This window comes from Salmo trutta, chromosome 11 (genome assembly GCF_901001165.1).
Source record: "Salmo trutta chromosome 11, fSalTru1.1, whole genome shotgun sequence".
NCBI classification, from domain to species: domain Eukaryota; kingdom Metazoa; phylum Chordata; class Actinopteri; order Salmoniformes; family Salmonidae; genus Salmo; species Salmo trutta.
Genome location: NC_042967.1, coordinates 12399477 through 12418332, shown reverse-complemented (window position 1 = coordinate 12418332; position 18856 = coordinate 12399477). Strand labels below are relative to the sequence as shown.

Below are 18856 nucleotides of genomic sequence, written 5' to 3'. Positions count from 1 at the left end.
GAAACATCAAGGATTGCCAGGCTAGATAATTTGCACCCTCTGAAATTAACTTTGGTGAATAATGTGTGAGTGAGTGAGTGAGTATTAATATTACTGTGTGGGAAGGGGGATCATTTGAGGCTAGAGATTATGCAAATGATCCTATATGACCTTTATCATTAGAAACAGGACCTAGAGCAGCAACATGTATTCCATACATCACACAGAGCACTTTGCTGAAGGACAAACAGTCATTTATAACTTCAGAAGGGATTCATTTCGGGTACAGTCAGTGAGATTACATATACGCAGAGGAGGTGTGATTTCTCCCTTTGCTTTTTTTTCTCATTAATGCAAAGGGGCCCATTGGCAGCCCCTCAAATTGCTCAAACGTTGCCTCTATCGCCGAGATCATTTCTTTTAATTTGCATAAACCATGAGTTTATAAGAATCTGAGGGGATAGGTTGAGGATTTGTCATACATATGACTGTGGCGCCAGAGAACCACTTCCTCTTTGTCAAACGGTGTCAGCGGTGGGAGCTAGTCACAGCGACACCTCCAAATTAAAACGAGAGGGGTCAAACGCCTTGCTATGGAAATGGCCATGATTTAAGCTCGCCTTAAGCCGTAAGTGAGGTTCTACGGTACCCGTGCATTAACGCATGTCCTTCCTAGTCAAATGAGGTGTACTACACAGACCATTTCCATAGCAGTGTATGTTAATTCAGCCTTCCTAATGTTGCTGTAATGTTGTTTATGTGTTTGACAAAGGTAGCTTCAGGGTCACAGAGGAGGCTATCGTCTCCATCTATACTCCTAAACGACTTTCATCATGATGGGATTTCCCTCGTTCTTTTTTGTTTATGACAGGATCAGACCATTTCATTTGCTTATTTTGAATCTTAATTTGAATTTCCTGCTACCGTTGATCAATCCCTGATTGGATACGGGAATGGAAAGGTATTAGAAATAAAACAGTGATGAATATGCCAAACAGTCTTGATCAAAACCTAGAATCTATATCAAAACAAAAATGTTACGCAAAAACATAAAACAAGGATAAGTGTTTTTACAAATGCTACATATAGGTACCATGTCATTTGACCACATCATTAACACCTGAGTAATTAACAGTGAGGACCTTCAAGCTGCAGGTCTTTCAGATCACATGACTAAGTTCACGGCACCTGACAACAATAAGCATGTGGATATCCTCCACACATATACCACTCCTCCATGTAATTACTACTCTAATTCCTCATGAGCACAGAACAAAAACGAAAACAAGAGAGAGAGAGAAAGAGAGAGAGAAATATAATATTATTGCCTCTCCATAACATCACTGGGGTCGCTAAGATCAAAGCACTCCCATGGGGTTGCCATGCATGAGGCTGCAGACACAGTGCAACAACACGCACGAAAACACACACACAAATGCTCAAAATGAAAAATGGAAATACGGTCCTAATTACCGATGGGCTCAGTATCGCGCACTCCCCAATTAGCAGCAATTAAGCTCAGTGTAAATTCTGCGACAAAGGGTCTGGAAATTACACCCTAATTATATTCTTCCTCCAGGGGAGGTGTGGAGATTTAGGAGAGGGCTGGGTGTAAAGAGAGGGGGAAAATATTAACCAAAATGTTTGTTTGTTTGTTAGGAAACCACCCGGTGTTTTTTTTTACCTGTTGAAATATGTTTCAAAAGAAGTGTATTGTTCTATTTTACAAAGAGAAAATATTCTTATGCCACCGACTATATTATGTACAAATCTATTTAGAATTCACAATAAATCTTTATTACCCACAACAATATGTCCAAAGTCAAACAAACCATATTAAAACACCAATGTTACCTTCAAAAACACAACAAAAAATGTTATATGCGGTCACCAAACTGGTATAGTCTGTGTTTTTCGATAAAGCATCATATTTTTTTAGTTTTGACAACATGCACACGTCTGTCACTGCTGGTAGGTAATGAAGGCATCCATATCCACTGGAGCAGAATTGCATAATTCAGCCATTACCGGAGGTATCCTCATAATCAGATGACCTCTACCCTTCAGGGCTGAACTTGAACGTCCTGACAAATCTAAACTGGCACAGAATGGCTCTGAACAAAACCACGACCACATAGAAGACTGAGCAAAGGCCCAAGGTCGTCTGGGATTGGGAAATGCTTGGGGGGGTTCGGGGTCCGTCAATCTTAAAGTTCCCATTTACAACATCAAGTCAAGACAGGATCATTTATAGCTCGACACAAATTTATCGGAAAGGACTGCTGGAGTGAAAGCACATTTTCTAACAAAAAAATAAACATTTCATAAAATGATTATTATCATCATCAGTGGCGATTTTAGCATGTAAATCTTGGTGAGGCAACAAAGAAAAGTGGGATGCATGCCAGCAAAGCCACTACACAATACTAAACAATATATTAATTGCACATTAAATGAGCAAGCTAGGACAGACAGTCAATATAACTATTTGTTCAGCACTTTTGAAATGTACAGAGACAGAATTCAGAATATGGGCCGTTCTTACAGTGTTCTCCCTATACACCAAGTCAGAACCGTAGGATAAATAAAGGGGGCATATAAGCAGACAATGAAAGCTCTTACAATATTCGATGATTACATTTCTCTAAAACAGGCTATAGGCTACATGTGCACCACCAAGTTAGAACAGTAGGTGAAATTAAGAGGTGAAAATAGACCAAATTATTAGGGTGAGGCACATGGGCTAGTAACAGCCTACATGCACTTAGTATTACTTTCTTAGCTACAGTATACATATCTCCCTGGCATATTAGATCATTTATGCAGCAGCATACATTTTTGGACTCACCTTGTTGTGCTGTGCTCACTTTAACAGGAAGGTGGCGTGGCGGTCCTTCGTGGGAAAATTTTGTCATCAAAGTCTCTGGATTTATGGTGCTTTCAAGACAACTGGGAACTCAGGAAAAAAACGTTGAATCATGATGACGTCAGTGATCTTCAGGTCATAGCTCTAGAAAGAGGCCCGAGTTCCCGATTTACAATTCAGAGTTTTTCCCGAGTTCCCAGTTGTCTTGAAAATATTCAGAGTTAACAGTTGTTTTAAGTGCGGCACAAAACATGCTTCATTGACAGCATGGCCAATGTTAAATGTTTATCATTTTAAACTAGGAAAAGATACCCTTAATCTTAGACTTGGGACCACACAGCCACTCCACTGAATAGCAGGCTAATGTTTGCTTTGCAATGCTTGCAGTTAGCCACTGATTCCTTCCAAACCACTCATTGTTGAATTTGCGATTTCCAAGTTGTTGTGTAATGTTCATGTCCAATGGCTGATGAGCACCGATACGTTTTATCTATAATTTCTCTTCATTATTTCTCTTCATATGACAAGGATTAAAAAGGATTTACCAGTAGATTGTCGACTTGATTCATGACGATGACGGCTGGCTAAGATTTTGAAAGTATGATGTTGACATGATCAGTCCAATCAAAGCTACTGTAGATATAACGTGATTTGACATCATTTTATCTGTGGCCAATGACCTTGAGCCTTCTTGGATGGGCCCTTCAATGTAACTATGGCAGCACCCAATAGGCATGAATTTGAGCTCTACCCTTAGATTTAGACTTCTTTTTTGCAAAAAATGTGGGGCTCAAAACAGGGGTCGCCACTGATTATTATAATATAATTTCCCAGTTAATCTATTTCCCAGGGTTTTGAGGCGGACATGGCTGGGTGACAGACAAGACACAGTGATGTCCCCTACCCTCTCTGTATTCTAATCTAGCGTCGTCCCCTCCTCTCAATGCGTTAGTGTGATGCTGGGTTGTGCATCGTGCCCTCCTCTCAATACGTTAGTGTGATGCTGGGCTGTGACAGGCTCATCTAGCACAGCTGTCTGGTGTATTCATGAGGCTCTCCTTCTCTCTCTCCATCACACAGCAATGCCCATTATACAGCACTTATGGTACAATGGCTGCGTGCATGCAGCCTAATCATGTCAAGCGCTGCACTTCATGGGCTTGGAGGAGAGGGAGAGAGGGAGAGAGAGAGAGTGTGAGAGACCCAGAGGGAAGGATGGTGATGGTGCTGGGTGATCACCCTGTGGTTACCACGGTAGTGGATGGATACTTTGTCAGTGGACTAGGTTGATATGGTGGAAAACAACTACATGAATACTGCCGCTACTCACACATTTTTAAAGAGCCCCTGCTGGCCTTAATGACTTCCTGATCAAAAATAAAGGTTCAATAAATACAAATAATGAAAGTAGGAGAAACATGATGTAATAGTTACATTATTTCAAACATTTTAGACTCCCTCACCATTACCAGCTCTGCTATAGGTGGCGCTGGTCTGGAGCGAGAAAACGAGAGAAAGACGAAGATCAGAGTAAAGAGAAAGAATAAAACAGAGAAAGAATAAAACTGAAGGTCCCTGAGTAAAGGATGGATTCCCCCTCCATCTCCCTCCATTCTCTGTAACATCACGCCAGTATTTCATGTGCCCTTTTCTGCTTTCGCTGCAGAACAAAGCCGCTGGATCCCAAAGATAAAAAGCCGATTTTTTGGTAAATGGTGAAAGTGTGGAAATAAATGACCAGCTGTGGCCTGAGTGTAATTACAGTGGCTGGGAGAGCAGCGATCTATCACGAGACCCAAGAGAGAGGGTGACACGCACAGCGCCATGGGGTTAGTCAAAGGAGATAACTAACTAACTACTGAACCCTGAACAATCGATACTCCCCAGATATTGCATCCTGGGAGAAAGGAGAGGGGGAAAAAAAGAACGTAAAAACTTCCCCAATGGCTTTTTATTGAGATATTGATCAGGGCCCTCTAATCAGGACCTTGCTGGGCCAAGGCCATACACTTTCTTAAGGGTATATGGAATGGATAAATCTGGAGAGTTGTCACACTACATAGAGGAGGCTGAGCTCTGAGGCGGTAGACGGTGGGATGTAATAGGTCTTTCTGGAGAGGAAGGAAGAGAGGGGATTCACACTGTATAACAGGGATTCATTACAGAGCTGACGAGGAAGAGGAGGAGGAAGAGGAGGCGTAAGAAGATGAGGAATAAGAGGGAGATGAGGAGCAGGCAGAGGAGGAGGAATAAGAGGAGGGAGAGGAGGAGGAATACGAGCAGGGAGAGGAGGAGGAATACGAGGAGGGAGAGGAAGAAGAATAAGAGGGAATAAGAAGGAGGGAGAGGAGGAGGAATAAGGAGGGAGGGGGAGGGAGAGGAGGAAGGAGAGGGGGACAAGAGGGAGAGGGGGATGAGTGGGAGAGGAGGATGGAGAGGGAGAGGGGGATGAGTGGGAGAGGAGGATGGAGAGGGAGAGGAGGATGAGAGAGATGAGGATGGAGAGGGAGAGGAGGATGAGAGAGATGAGAGGATGGAGAGGGAGAGGGGGGTGAGAGAGATGAGAGGATGGAGAGGGAGAGGGGGGTGATAGGGAGAGGAGGATGAGAGAGATGAGAGGATGGAGAGGAGGATGAGAGGGAGAGGAGGATGAGATGAGAGGGAGATGAGAGGGAGAGGGGGATGAGAGGGAGAGGGGGATGAGAGGGAGAGGGGGATGGAGAGGATGGAGAGGGAGAGGATGGAGAGGAGAGGGAGAGGAGGTAAGATCAGTGTGCTTCAGGAGACACACCTGCAAAATAAACTGTTTTCTACACTAAACACTGAAGATTGAATTCACCCAAATCACTCCTAAATACCTGTCTCAGAACAAAACTAATAGCCACATTATCCTGGACTAAATCCCTTAAACCTTTGATCCCTAAAGAGTGAGAGCATTAGTTTCATTCCTCGATCCTGCGATGAGGCTTGTTTAACCGTTAGCCATCCATGGTAAGTAACATATGGACAGCATCAACCGTTAATATGTTCCACCATGACACGTTGTTACTATTTCTTACAAGCCCAGCCACTGTACTGTAAACACAGTTAGAAGCAAATGTTATCATTAGGCCATATTCTAATTCCTATCCATAACCCTTGACATCGGGCCTGCACGGTAGGGCCGTGCAGAACAGATACGCATCATTTCATATCATGTATGGAATGTTGGCCTGTCAAACTTTAACATGCTCCTCTCTGGAGATTTGGAGAACGGGAGAACATCCCTCCTCCTACATGTCACCACATTGAAAAAAATATATAATAATCCCAGACACGCGTGGCGTGATGAACGAGGCCGAGGGTTTCACTTTAAATCCGTTTAAGGCTCGACGCTCCAGATTTCCCGTCCCGATAGCGACCGTCTCATTTACTAAAGATGAGCATCAATGACATCTCGGCTTTCTTCGAAACCCTCGTTGTTTACAGTAAAAACTGTTTACGGCTTAAAACCGACTGCAGATGGATATCCGGGGCAGTAGCTTCGCCAGCTCAACTCTAACTTTCCAGGTAGGCTAATTGATTTTGGAGTAGGCCTCGGACAGAGCTAAGCCTAAAGAAAACAACAATCAATTCATCTAGGAGAGAGAATGGAAGGCGGATGTTGTAGAGTAGCGCTGTTGTCCGACAGCTGTGCTAGCTCTGCACGGCATGCTGGGTCTGGGTCAGCACGCATGTTTGTATCACGGGCCCTCCAGTGTTTATAAGCAGAGCAAAAAACATTAACACCATTGAAGTTGCCGCAGCTAAAGAGGCTAACAAACTGGAAATATAGTGGTAGGTCTCAGAGCATGTTGTTTCACTGTGACCGCGTAATTAAATTGTAAGGCATAACAAAAGCACTTAAGTGCTAAAAAGGTCATTGTATTATTGGTCTACCGCCCTGATACAAATCACCATAACATTTCCTAAATCAACTTTTTCACACAGATTATAATCCTACCGTGATATTTTATTCAAACTAATTCAATAGAACGTCCAGCTTTTCGCCAGCCTTGACAACAATGATGTACTGCTATGGATTATGAAACATATACAAAAGATAGATATCAGGATTAGGGTACATTTCAAATCCTGGCCTGGTGTTTATTCTAGTCCCTGAACTCTGCTATGGGAAACTGATCAGCAGATAGGACCGAGGGCCTCGGAGTATTACAGAACACAAACAAGCACTTGAGAACATGCTCTGAACCTTCTCCAGGCAACCATTACAGATGACTCATTGTGTGTGTGTGTGTGTGTGTGTGTGTGTGTGTGTGTGTGTGTGTGTGTGTCTTCCCAGACATCCTGGGATAAACATTGATGCTCTAGGTCCTGATTGTAACAATCCTCATTGACAGGCAAGTGTCCCAACTTCCTCATTCAGTTATCCCTTAAACAATCTCAGCCCAGCTGCACTGTACGTCCCATTAACATTCAATATGAAGCAACGACGCAGCTGGACAGACCTGGTAAATGTATCATAGTGTATGTAGAGCAAGTCAATCAGCTATAGGTTGTATATGTTGCCATTGGAATTGTGACCTATTTTTCCTGTCAATGAAGGAGGCTCACTGTGTGTTGTGTTTGAGTGTGTGTGTGTCTCTCTGTGTGTGTGTGTGTGTGTGTGTGTGTAATCAAGGAGTGAATACAGGTCCTTTGTTTCTGCAGGATGCGTGCTACAGACTCACTCTGGAGGAGTGTGTTATGTTGTATGCTACGAACAGTGAGACTCTTTTCCCTAATAATATACTATCGGCCAGAGCTCAATAATAAAATAAAAAAATTAATTGTGAAAACACCATTTACAAAATTCCACAAAATAATAAAACTGGATCAATCTTTCTTAGATGGGTAACAAATCCCCTTCTCAGGTTCAACAATAGCACAATGGCTATTGTGTGTTGTACACAAAGGAAACTGGTCGATTGTCCCCATATAGAGTTAGTAGATGAGAGAACACCATCAACCCCATCTCTCTGTCAGAGTAAAGCCCAGAATTCTTCTATTTCACCCTGATGGTTCTGGTGGAGCAATGACACACTACAAGATAAAACAGTAACGCTAATATTGATAGTTTGTCCATTACAGGTCAGCTAACTGTCCTGGGAACAGTTACAAAGCTGTTAGTTTCCATCTCACAAGGCCGGATCGATGCAGAGGCATACTGTTTCAATTTTGCCAGAATTGATTTTTTTCTGTAACACCCCAACCCCGGAGCATTCATCTTTCTGAAGGAAGGGAAGATTTGATTTACTGAAGAAAAATTGGAGTGCGCATCACAAAGATTTTTTTTTGCCGGGCGGCGAGAGAGCGTGACACACAACAAAGATGGATGTCCTACGGCTGGGAAGGCTCTAGCCTACGGCTGTTCCATTACAACACGGTGGAGCGGCGGAGGAGAAGGGTGAGCTGCTTAAAGGGAGGGAGAACTAATTAAAAGAGAAAGGGGGAGAGAGAGAAAGGAAGAGAGAGGGTTGGAGAGTTAGAGGGAGATAGAGGGGAAAGGGAGAGGAGGAAGAGAGCGATTAAGTGGAGGAGAAACAGAGGTGGTGCACCTTCAAACATCCCCAAATACGTGACCTAATGTCCAATAATCATCACCATGTTACACATTTGGCAGAAAACACAACACTAACTACTACTCTATATCTGAACTTGTGCTCTCTCTCCCCTCAAACACTGTGCTTTCCCTCCCACACACTCTCCCCCTCCCACACACTCTCCCCCTCCCACACACTCTCCCCCTCCCACACTGTACACGGCAGCTACAGTACCTTCTCCTCTTGTCAATTCTCCCTTCTCTCCCTTATTCTTTCTCCCCTGCCTTCTCTCCTATACCTACCTTCTCTTCCTATCCCTGCTCTCCCTTCTCCCTCTTCTCCAGCATCCAGAATGAATTTCCATGGTACATTAGTCAGCTCATTAGGATGTAATGAAGGAGGGCGTTGAGGAAAAGGGAGCGTGTCCTCCGAGACACCACTCTACCGTTCTCCATCATCTACCCCTCATCTCTCTCTCTCTCTCCCCGTCCTCATCTCTCTCCCTCCTTCTGTCCGGCCACTTTGCCGGGTGTCATATACATGAAAGATGACTTGTCTCCTGACCCAAATAAACACCAACGCTGCCTAGATGCTCTGTCGGGCCGCTCACTCGCTCTACAAAAAAAAGTGAGGAATAAAACGAGTGCTGCCAGTCGCTTCATCTGTGGCCACCAGAGCTGGTTACTCACGTCGTCTCTGTGGTTTTGGATCAGACTGCTGGCGTGTGGTACACCAGAGTCTCCAGCGGATGTGACTGTAATGTAAAGATGAGCAGGTAGCGTTCTCTGTCTGTCTGACCTGTCCCTCAGTGCACGTAATGACGTGTGTGTGTGTGTGTGTGTGTGTGTGTGCGTGCGTGCGCACCAATGACGGTCAAGGGCAGATCTCAGAACAGAAAATAAGAGTTACTTCCCTTTGTTGGAGGGAGACCTCCCTAGATATTCCAGTACAATGGAGCAAGAGGTGGATGAATAAAGGAATGAGAGAGAGAGAGAGAGAATGAAATAGAAGAGAGAGAGAGAGAGAGAGGAGAGAGAAAATGAGAAGAGAGAAAACCACCTAACACCTCACGTCTCCAGGGGCCAGGGCTGGTGTAAGCTGGATATTAAGACACAAATTGCATTCAGGCTGGTCACGGCGCGTCAGATGATATTAGATGCCTGCCGTGAGGAAAACAACAATTCCCATCAGCCTGTTCTGAGAGAAAAATAATATTTTCATTTTCGGCCCCTTTATTGAATAGAAACTTTAGGGAATAGGTCTTTACAGGAGCTTGTGAATTTTCCACCTCTCGACAAAGGTCATAATCATGGCGGCGTGTACCCTTTGTTGCTCCCAGATTTCATTTTCACCACCGCTGATAGAAAAGACGTGTGTGTGTGTGTTCTCTCCCTCCCTCACTTGTTTGCTGTAATGTTGCAGCACCCACGTTTTAGTCTGTGTGCATGCGTGCGTGTCCGTCTCTCTATGTCGTGTCCTTGTGTGTGAACAGTCTGTATCGTATCCATTGCCCCTTTCTCTGTGTTTTCTGTGGCACTAGCTCCCCTCCCCCCATACACTGCTGCCTGCATGGGGTCCCCGTCGCAGAGCTGCACCACCTGACCTTCTCGGTAATTGACCAAAAATATTGATGCAATGGCACAGGTCTGATTGTGATTTATTAAAAGCTTGGGCCCGGCTCCCAGGCCCGGTGCCAGCGGCTCCCTGCTCCCAGCCTGGCCCATCGGCAGCCATTAGGAAAACCATCAATACTGTAGCTGCACAATAACACAATGAAAGAAAGGCACGGTAATGGGGAAGGGAGAGTCTCTCTGGGCTGCGGAGGTGCATAGCAAATAGCTTGGCCTTGCTGTGTGAATATACAGAAAGAGAGAGAGATTACTCTTTTGGAACTTTTGCGAGTATAATGTTTACTGTAAAAAATGTTTTTGTTTATTTCACTTTTGTTTATTATTTGTTTCACTCGCATTGGCAATGTAAACATATGTTTCCCATGCCAATAAAGCCCCTTGAATGTAATTTAAAAGAGAGAGAGAGGAGAGAGAGAGAAGGAGAGAGAGAGAAGGAGAGAGAGAAGAGAGAAGAGAGAGAGAGAAGGAGAGAGAGAGAAAGAGAGAGAGAGAAAGAGAGAAGGAGAGAGGAGAGAGAGAAAAGGAGAGAGAGAGAGAAGAGAGAGAGAGAGGAGAGAGAGAGAGAGAAGGAGAGAGAGAGAGAGAAGGAGGAGAGAGAGAGAGAAGGAGAGAGAGAGAGAGAGGAGAGAGAGAGAGAGAGAGAGAGAGAGAGAGAGAGAGAGAAGGAGAGAGAGAAGGAGAGAGAGAGAGAGGAGAGAGAGAAGGAGAGAGAGAAGGAGAGAGAAGGAGAGAGAGAGAGAGAGAGAGAGGAGAGAGAGAAGGAGAGAGAGAGGAGAGAGAGAAGGAGAGAGAGAGAAGGAGAGCGAGCGAGAGAGAGAGAAGGAGAGCGAGCGAGAGAGAGAGAAGGAGAGCGAGCGAGAGAGAGAGAAGGAGAGAGAGCGAGAGAAGGGTGTGTAATATAATATTGCCTGTCCATAACATCACTGGGGTCGCTAAGATCAAAGCATAGAGAAGGAGAGAAAGAAGAGAAAGAGAGCGAAAGATAGAGAGAGAAAGATACTCATGGGAGGCAAAAATCTAAGAGACCAGAGAACAAAATATAAAAAAATGTGGGGAAAGGAAAGAGAGAGAGCCCCTGGTGTAAGAGCAACCGCAAACTGAGCTCACACACAGACGAGTCTCAGGAGAGTCAATTCAGACTAACAAGAGGGAACCAACCGACCAACAGCAGGCTGACTGTTCAACCATGATATACTGTACCCAACCTGCCAGCACACCAACAGCACAGGCCATCATTAGGGAAAACCCCCATTGACTTCTAACTGGCCTGTTTTGTTGAAACCAACATTGAGCTTTCTAAGCTTTTCTATAGTTTTAAATCTCTTTCATCTCTGTCCAAAGTCAATGTATCATGCATCCCATACCTCGGCGTTTGCACCGGTGCAGACCTAACTCAATCACTAACTCCCAGGAGGGAGAATACAGTCATTACAGTGGTCTTAATGGATGTGCTGTACTCTAAGGAAAGCTACGGCTCATTGAAAAGGCAGGTGTATCCTCGTTTTTACCATCACCAATGCTCAATGTTCTTATTATGTCCATTTTATACAGGAAGTTTGGACACTGGGAAAAAAATTGCAAAATCGGACCATTTCCCCAATACATTGCTTCATTTGAATTGGTATGTTAGTATGGAGATTGGAACAGAGCCGCAGTACTTTAGACTGAACATGTGATGGTGCTGAGTGGAACCTGATGAAGGCTATCTATACTGAAGACCAAAAAAACAGATCATTTGATTAGTTGAATGAGGTGTGTTAGTGCTGGGCGGGAACGAAAGCCTGCACCCCCAATAGAGCTCCGGGAACAGAGTTGGAGAACCCCTGCTCTAGATTGTAGAACTACGTAGACTTTTACCTGAAGGCAGAGCTTCCCCAGGCACCGTGTTTGTCCGTCAGGATGTTGACTATCTTCTGGATGAGCTGGGTGGCGGTCACGTGGTCGCGGTACTTGGCCGCTCGGATCAGGTGGTCGCACATCTTCTCCTCATCCCGCTTCTCAGCCGAGTACTGGGCACAGTGGGACTGGGGGTCAAAGACAAAACAACAGGTTCACTTTTCTGTCAAAAACACAATGACGTAAGCATCATTACAAATTAATTGTATGTGCAGTGCTCAATAAAAAGTATTTATAGTACATTTAAAGAGAAACCCAGGAGGTATGTATTCTGAAGAGAATACTGGCATACACATAGTATGCAACTTCATATTGTATGTATGGAACTAGCATGTATTCTGGGAAAAATGGAATAGGCTACTACACACCATGTAAAACGACACAATATAAGACTCTAGCAGCTGTGTGTGTGTAGAAATGCTACCTTGAGTAAAACAAAATGAAAATCTGGGGTCATTTTCTGGCCCTTATGTCACCTTGATTAATAACAGCGGACATTATAGTTACTAATGCCTCCAGGGCTCCGAATCACAAAACAGAGGATGTTTTCTCTGTCTGAATGTGTTATCAGAAATGGCCTTTGAACTCAGAGTAGATGGTATATACAATAACACCTATACCGAGGGAAAAAAACAGCCAGACTTGAAATGCTACGATAAACTGAGCAAAATATGAAGCCGAGTTAAACTGTAAAATAAAGTCATTTATAACCGACTGAAAACATTTGAGTACACTGCATACTTCTAACAGCCGTTAGCCGTGTAGTGTAGAAATACAAGAAACAAAGAAATGAGGAATACACGTTACTATCATGTATAGTACCTCAGGCAAAAATCATGGCCATATTACTGTGATTTCAGTTACAGCATCAATACCAGCAACTCTTAATGCAATTCCCAATGCTACATGATTTAATGCAATTCCCAATGCTACATGATTTAATGCAATTCCCAATGCTACATGATTTAATGCAATTCCCAATGCTACATGATTTAATGCAATTCCCAATGCTACATGATTTAATGCAATTCCCAATGCTACATGATTTAATGCAATTCCCAAAGCTACATGATTTAATGCAATTCCCAATGCTACATGATTTAATGCAATTCCCAATGCTACATGATTTAATGCAATTCCCAATGCTACATGATTTAATGCAATTCCCAATGCTACATGATTTAATGCAATTCCCAATGCTACATGATTTAATGCAATTCCCCAACGCTCAAATGAAATGAACCTAAAAGGCAGCCCATTGGTGGAGAACACACACATACATCCCCAGCCTCATATCCATAGCTGTACAAATGCAACCTGCCTCACTAGTAACCTTAGCAACCAGTAAACACACTAAAGTGCTTGATAATGATTGGTCCTCCTCTCCAATTGGAACGGTGACTTTTCATACTTGACAGGAAATCTATAGGTCTGGATCACGTTCTGGAAGGCTATTGGGCCCTAATTATCAATCTACGTCTCTTTGTGGAGCATTAGAGTGGTCCTTGACCTTAAAGCATGACGTGTGTGTGTGTGTGTGTGTGTGTGTGTGCGTGCGTGCGTGCGTGTGTGTGTGCGTGTGCGTGTGTGTTGAAAGGAAGAAGAGTGGTTAAGGGAGTATAGGGAGAGGGAAGGGTACTGAATGTTTGAAGCGCATGTTAGCCCCCTGGAACAGACGACAGCGCGTCTATACTTTACGACGGGACGGAACAAGAAACGTTCCTTCCAGCCCATCTTGACGTGTGACTTCTGCGTCACTAATCAGCAGCGCTGCAGTTCAAACACATCATCGTAAACACGCTGGTCATTCACCGCGGACCAAAACACCTAGTCTCCCATAGTGACGTGTGCTTTTCTAACGGGCCCGGCGGCGAGGGGAAGTAGTTTCACTGAGTGACTCCCCACTGAAATAACAAGCAAACGGCTGAACACATAACAGACCCATTAATACAAGGCCTCCATTTCGGGGTAAAACGAAGTGGAAAAGACATGTCAGAGTGTAGATTCTGGGGGTCGTTCCACTGCTCTGAAATCGTCATACATAGAGGATATTAGACTACTAGAGTCGTGTTGGTTCTTACATACTCAGCCTGCTAGCTCTAGATGCCTACATAATAACCTACCTCCATCCTCTACTCTTCCAATAGGCTGACAGAACAAAGGACACTGAGTGAGTCAGGGAACACTTTTTAAACACATCACCCCTCTGCTAACTTCAAAGGGAGCGGGGGGAATAGTAAAATAGCATAAACGGCCTAGTGCCATTTGCAACCAGAGGGGGCCACCTTTACCTCAGCGGAAACGGCACATAAAGGGTCTATCCTGAAACTGATTGTGAGACGAAAAAAGAGAAACAGAACATCAGGATCAATGTCTAGTCTACCTGGTAGCCAGATTCAAACATCAGGATCAATGTCTAGTCTACCTGGTAGCCAGATTCAAACATCAGGATCAATGTCTAGTCTACCTGGTAGCCAGATTCAAACATCAGGATCAATGTCTAGTCTACCTGGTAGCCAGATTCAGACATCAGGATCAATGTCTAGTCTACCTGGTAGCCAGATTCAAACATCAGGATCAATGTCTAGTCTACCTGGTAGCCAGATTCAAACATCAGGATCAATGTCTAGTCTACCTGGTAGCCAGATTCAGACATCAGGATCAATGTCTAGTCTACCTGGTAGCCAGATTCAGACATCAGGATCAATGTCTAGTCTACCTGGTAGCCAGATTCAGACATCAGGATCAATGTCTAGTCTACCTGGTAGCCAGATTCAAACATCAGGATCAATGTCTAGTCTACCTGGTAGCCAGATTCAAACATCAGGATCAATGTCTAGTCTACCTGGTAGCCAGATTCAAACATCAGGATCAATGTCTAGTCTACCTGGTAGCCAGATTCAAACATCAGGATCAATGTCTAGTCTACCTGGTAGCCAGATTCAAACATCAGGATCAATGTCTAGTCTACCTGGTAGCCAGATTCAGACATCAGGATCAATGTCTAGTCTACCTGGTAGCCAGATTCAAACATCAGGATCAATGTCTAGTCTACCTGGTAGCCAGATTCAGACATCAGGATCAATGTCTAGTCTACCTGGTAGCCAGATTCAGACATCAGGATCAATGTCTAGTCTACCTGGTAGCCAGATTCCGACATCAGGATCAATGTCTAGTCTACCTGGTAGCCAGATTCCAACATCAGGATCAATGTCTAGTCTACCTGGTAGCCAGATTCCGACATCAGGATCAATGTCTAGTCTACCTGGTAGCCAGATTCCGACATCAGGATCAATGTCTAGTCTACCTGGTAGCCAGATTCCGACATCAGGATCAATGTCTAGTCTACCTGGTAGCCAGATTCCGACATCAGGATCAATGTCTAGACTACCTGGTAGCCAGATTCCGACATCAGGATCAATGTCTAGTCTACCTGGTAGCCAGATTCAGACATCAGGATCAATGTCTACCCTACCTGGTAGCCAGATTCAAACATCAGGATCAATGTCTAGTCTACCTGGTAGCCAGATTCAGACATCAGGATCAATGTCTAGTCTACCTGGTAGCCAGATTCAAACATCAGGATCAATGTCTAGTCTACCTGGTAGCCAGATTCAAACATCAGGATCAATGTCTAGACTACCTGGTAGCCAGATTCAAACATCAGGATCAATGTCTAGTCTACCTGGTAGCCAGATTCAAACATCAGGATCAATGTCTAGACTACCTGGTAGCCAGATTCAAACATCAGGATCAATGTCTAGTCTACCTGGTAGCCAGATTCAGACATCAGGATCAATGTCTAGTCTACCTGGTAGCCAGATTCAAACGAGGAAGTCAGATGATGATCAAGTCAGAGGTAAAAAGGCACAAGACAGGCTATTGGAGAGCAAGCGAGCAGGTGAAGAAGCTGTGTGTGTGTGTGTGTGTGTGTGGACGGCGTGACGTGAGACCTTATGACTTGAGACAGTGTAATCATGGGCAGCACCTTCCATTACATGAGCTGGCTGACAGGGTCGGTGGGTGACGGGCGCTGGTGCCTACTCTGGTGGAAAAAGGTGCCCGGAGAAGACAGACTGATAATGGGTTGGCATTAATCGAGTAAATTACATGGAGATGTGTCTCGGACAATTCACGCAAAGCTCAGGTCAATAACCAGAGAAACGTCTGTGTGATTTAGAAAGGAAGGGAAACAGGCCGAACCACTGGCTAAATTACATCATGATAATGATATGAGAAGACAACATGAATAGCCTCACACACACACACACACACACACACACACACACACACACACACGAGGGTCAGGCATTCCAGCACATTTCACAGATCCATATCCACCAACTCAACTGCATGAGTGCAATTCAAAAGGCCAGAACATATGGCATAGGTTTCTGCGTGTAGAATAATACGCTGTCAACCCTCTAAATGCTGGAGTTGTTGTCACGCTCTCCCATCAGGGCCTGAGGGGTTCACCAGTATAATGAGAGTGTGAGTGGGGATACAGGCCTCATTACCAGATATAAAGCCTGTGTTTATCACTTACAGTGAGTGACAGAGCCAAGGACCTTGAAATGTTTCTGTGCCACACTGTCTCAGCCTTCAAGGCGCTCGTTTCATGACATCACAAAGCGCTCACGGTCCTGCTGGAGAAACGGGCGACGCCACTCACACACACACCAGTGGGGATCTTATTAAAGCATGCTTGATGAGTACTCTGTCTTGACATTGTGTGGCGCAGTAGAGAAGCCAGCTAGAGACACACAGAGGGGTCGGCTATCGCCGAGTTGTCTCGGCTCCTCTTCCAATTTCTCACGTCCGCCGACAAGCCGTCCCAGAGGGTTTCATTTAAAGTGGGGAAACTGGCCGACCGGGGTGCGTGTCCTTGTCGTGTTCTGAGAGGGAATGCAAATATTCCTAGGAATAAGGAATTCCTTAGGGAACGATGGGAGGAGGAGTTACCAAACAAAAGGGAGATGCTGAAACAATTGGTTTCTGAAGAAGATTCCCCCTCGCACTTGATCTCTTGCCCTCAAGTTTAAAAACGGCCACATAAAACACCATCAGGTTAACTCAGACAAAGAGTTTGGGGGGGGGGGGGACGAAGGAGAAAAATGAAGGCTTAAAAGTACAACGGCGAACAAAAGTCATCGAATGACGACGTCTGACAGCCACTTCAATTGTGAAATGATGCCCCTGTCACGCCGCGCTCGCAGAGTATTGATTTTTCCTGCTGAGGAAAAAATAATCTCATCCAGCCAAACAGATCCCAGAGGCATGCATCGTCCCGATAGTGGCCATCAAGGTTAACGCAGGCGCAACACTTATCAAAGTATCTCTCTCGCTCTCTCATCCCTCTCTCCTGTCCCTCGTCTGTGGCTGCTGTGGGTTTTTAATGGACTGGTCACAATGCCTAGTTGGCAGGACTCTTCATCTCTCCTCCCAGCGGCATCCTCTCCTCTCTTTCTCTCGCTCGCTCTCTCTCCCATTCTCCCCACTCCCTCCTTCCCTCCTTGCTCAAACCAGCAGCTGTGTCAAGCCCCGCTCCAATCAGTAGCTACCATTAGTCTAAGCTGGGCTGAAGGTTCCATCCACTCTGACTCCAGAAGCACTCCAAGGTCACGCCAGCACGTGACAAATCACACCTGTTAACTGTCCTCTCCGGGGTGAAAAATAGTCAAATGAAGGCAGAGGCGCTGCAGATGAAAAATAATCCACTTCTTCTGGAACGCTGGCTAGCGCTCGGCTAGTTGTCTGGATGCAGAGCGATGATTCCAAACAGAAGAGATAACAATAGGAACGCACCAAGGACATACCCTTTCTTCTTTCAGTGCTGTACATTTACCACATTTAACTCCACATGAGGTTGGTGTCTGACTTAAAAATACATTCAATTGCACTTGAGAATCTGCTTATTCTACATATTTATTTTTATGAATACACAGCCTTATTCAATAATATACAACATAATTATCCTTTCCAAGAATTCCTCTCCAACTCCTCAGTAAAATGAAATCAATAAAATGATGTCCCTCTATGGGATAACAAAGATAGTAGGCAAGGCAAGAGTCCTACTCCAGAGACTAAAGTGTCAGTTAGTATGTAGTAAAGGGGACTTGGGAGTCGGGAGGAAGTGCTCATATATGTGCTATTCACAGCTCTGGGTCAGCTGGGCAAAGATAATGATGTGAGGAGCGGTGCAAGAGGCACAACCTAGGGACTTAATTACACACAGAGAAGAGCCAGACACTGAGATACTAGTCTCTCTCCCGGGTAAGTTCTCTCTCTCTCTCTCTCTCTCTCTCTCTGAGGGTAGAGGTAGACAGAGATATAGAATACTGCTGGGTAAGTTCTCTCTCTCTCTCTCTCTCTGAGGGTAGAGGTAGACAGAGATATAGAATACTGCTGGGTAAGTTCTCTCTCTCTCTCTCTCTCTGAGGGTAGAGGTAGACAGAGATATAGAATACTGCTGGGTAAGTACTCTCTCTCTCTGAGGGTAGAGGTAGACAGAGATATAGAATACTGCTGGGTAAGTACTCTCTCTCTCTGAGGGTAGAGGTAGACAGAGATATAGAATACTGCTGGGTAAGTATTCTCTCTGAGGGTAGAGGTAGACAGAGATATAGAATACTGCTGGGTAAGTACTCTCTCTCTGAGGGTAGAGGTAGACAGAGATATAGAATACTGCTGGGTAAGTACTCTCTCTCTCTGAGGGTAGAGGTAGACAGAGATATAGAATACTGCTGGGTAAGTTCTCTCTCTCTCTCTCTCTCTCTGAGGGTAGAGGTAGACAGAGATATAGAATACTGCTGGGTAAGTACTCTCTCTGAGGGTAGAGGTAGACAGAGATATAGAATACTGCTGGGTAAGTACTCTCTCTGAGGGTAGAGGTAGACAGAGATATAGAATACTGCTGGGTAAGT

At 44.6% G+C, this 18856-nt stretch overlaps 1 protein-coding gene across 1 annotated transcript in view; it reads right to left on the bottom strand.

Moving 5' to 3' along the window:
* LOC115201998 (lipopolysaccharide-responsive and beige-like anchor protein) overlaps positions 1 to 18856 on the bottom strand; it is a 273164-nt gene that overhangs the window by 113110 nt on the left and 141198 nt on the right. Inside the window, exon 37 of the mRNA XM_029765858.1 lies at positions 11895 to 12061. Within this exon, the coding sequence (XP_029621718.1) occupies positions 11895 to 12061 (167 nt within the window). The remainder of the gene's footprint in view (positions 1 to 11894; positions 12062 to 18856) is intronic.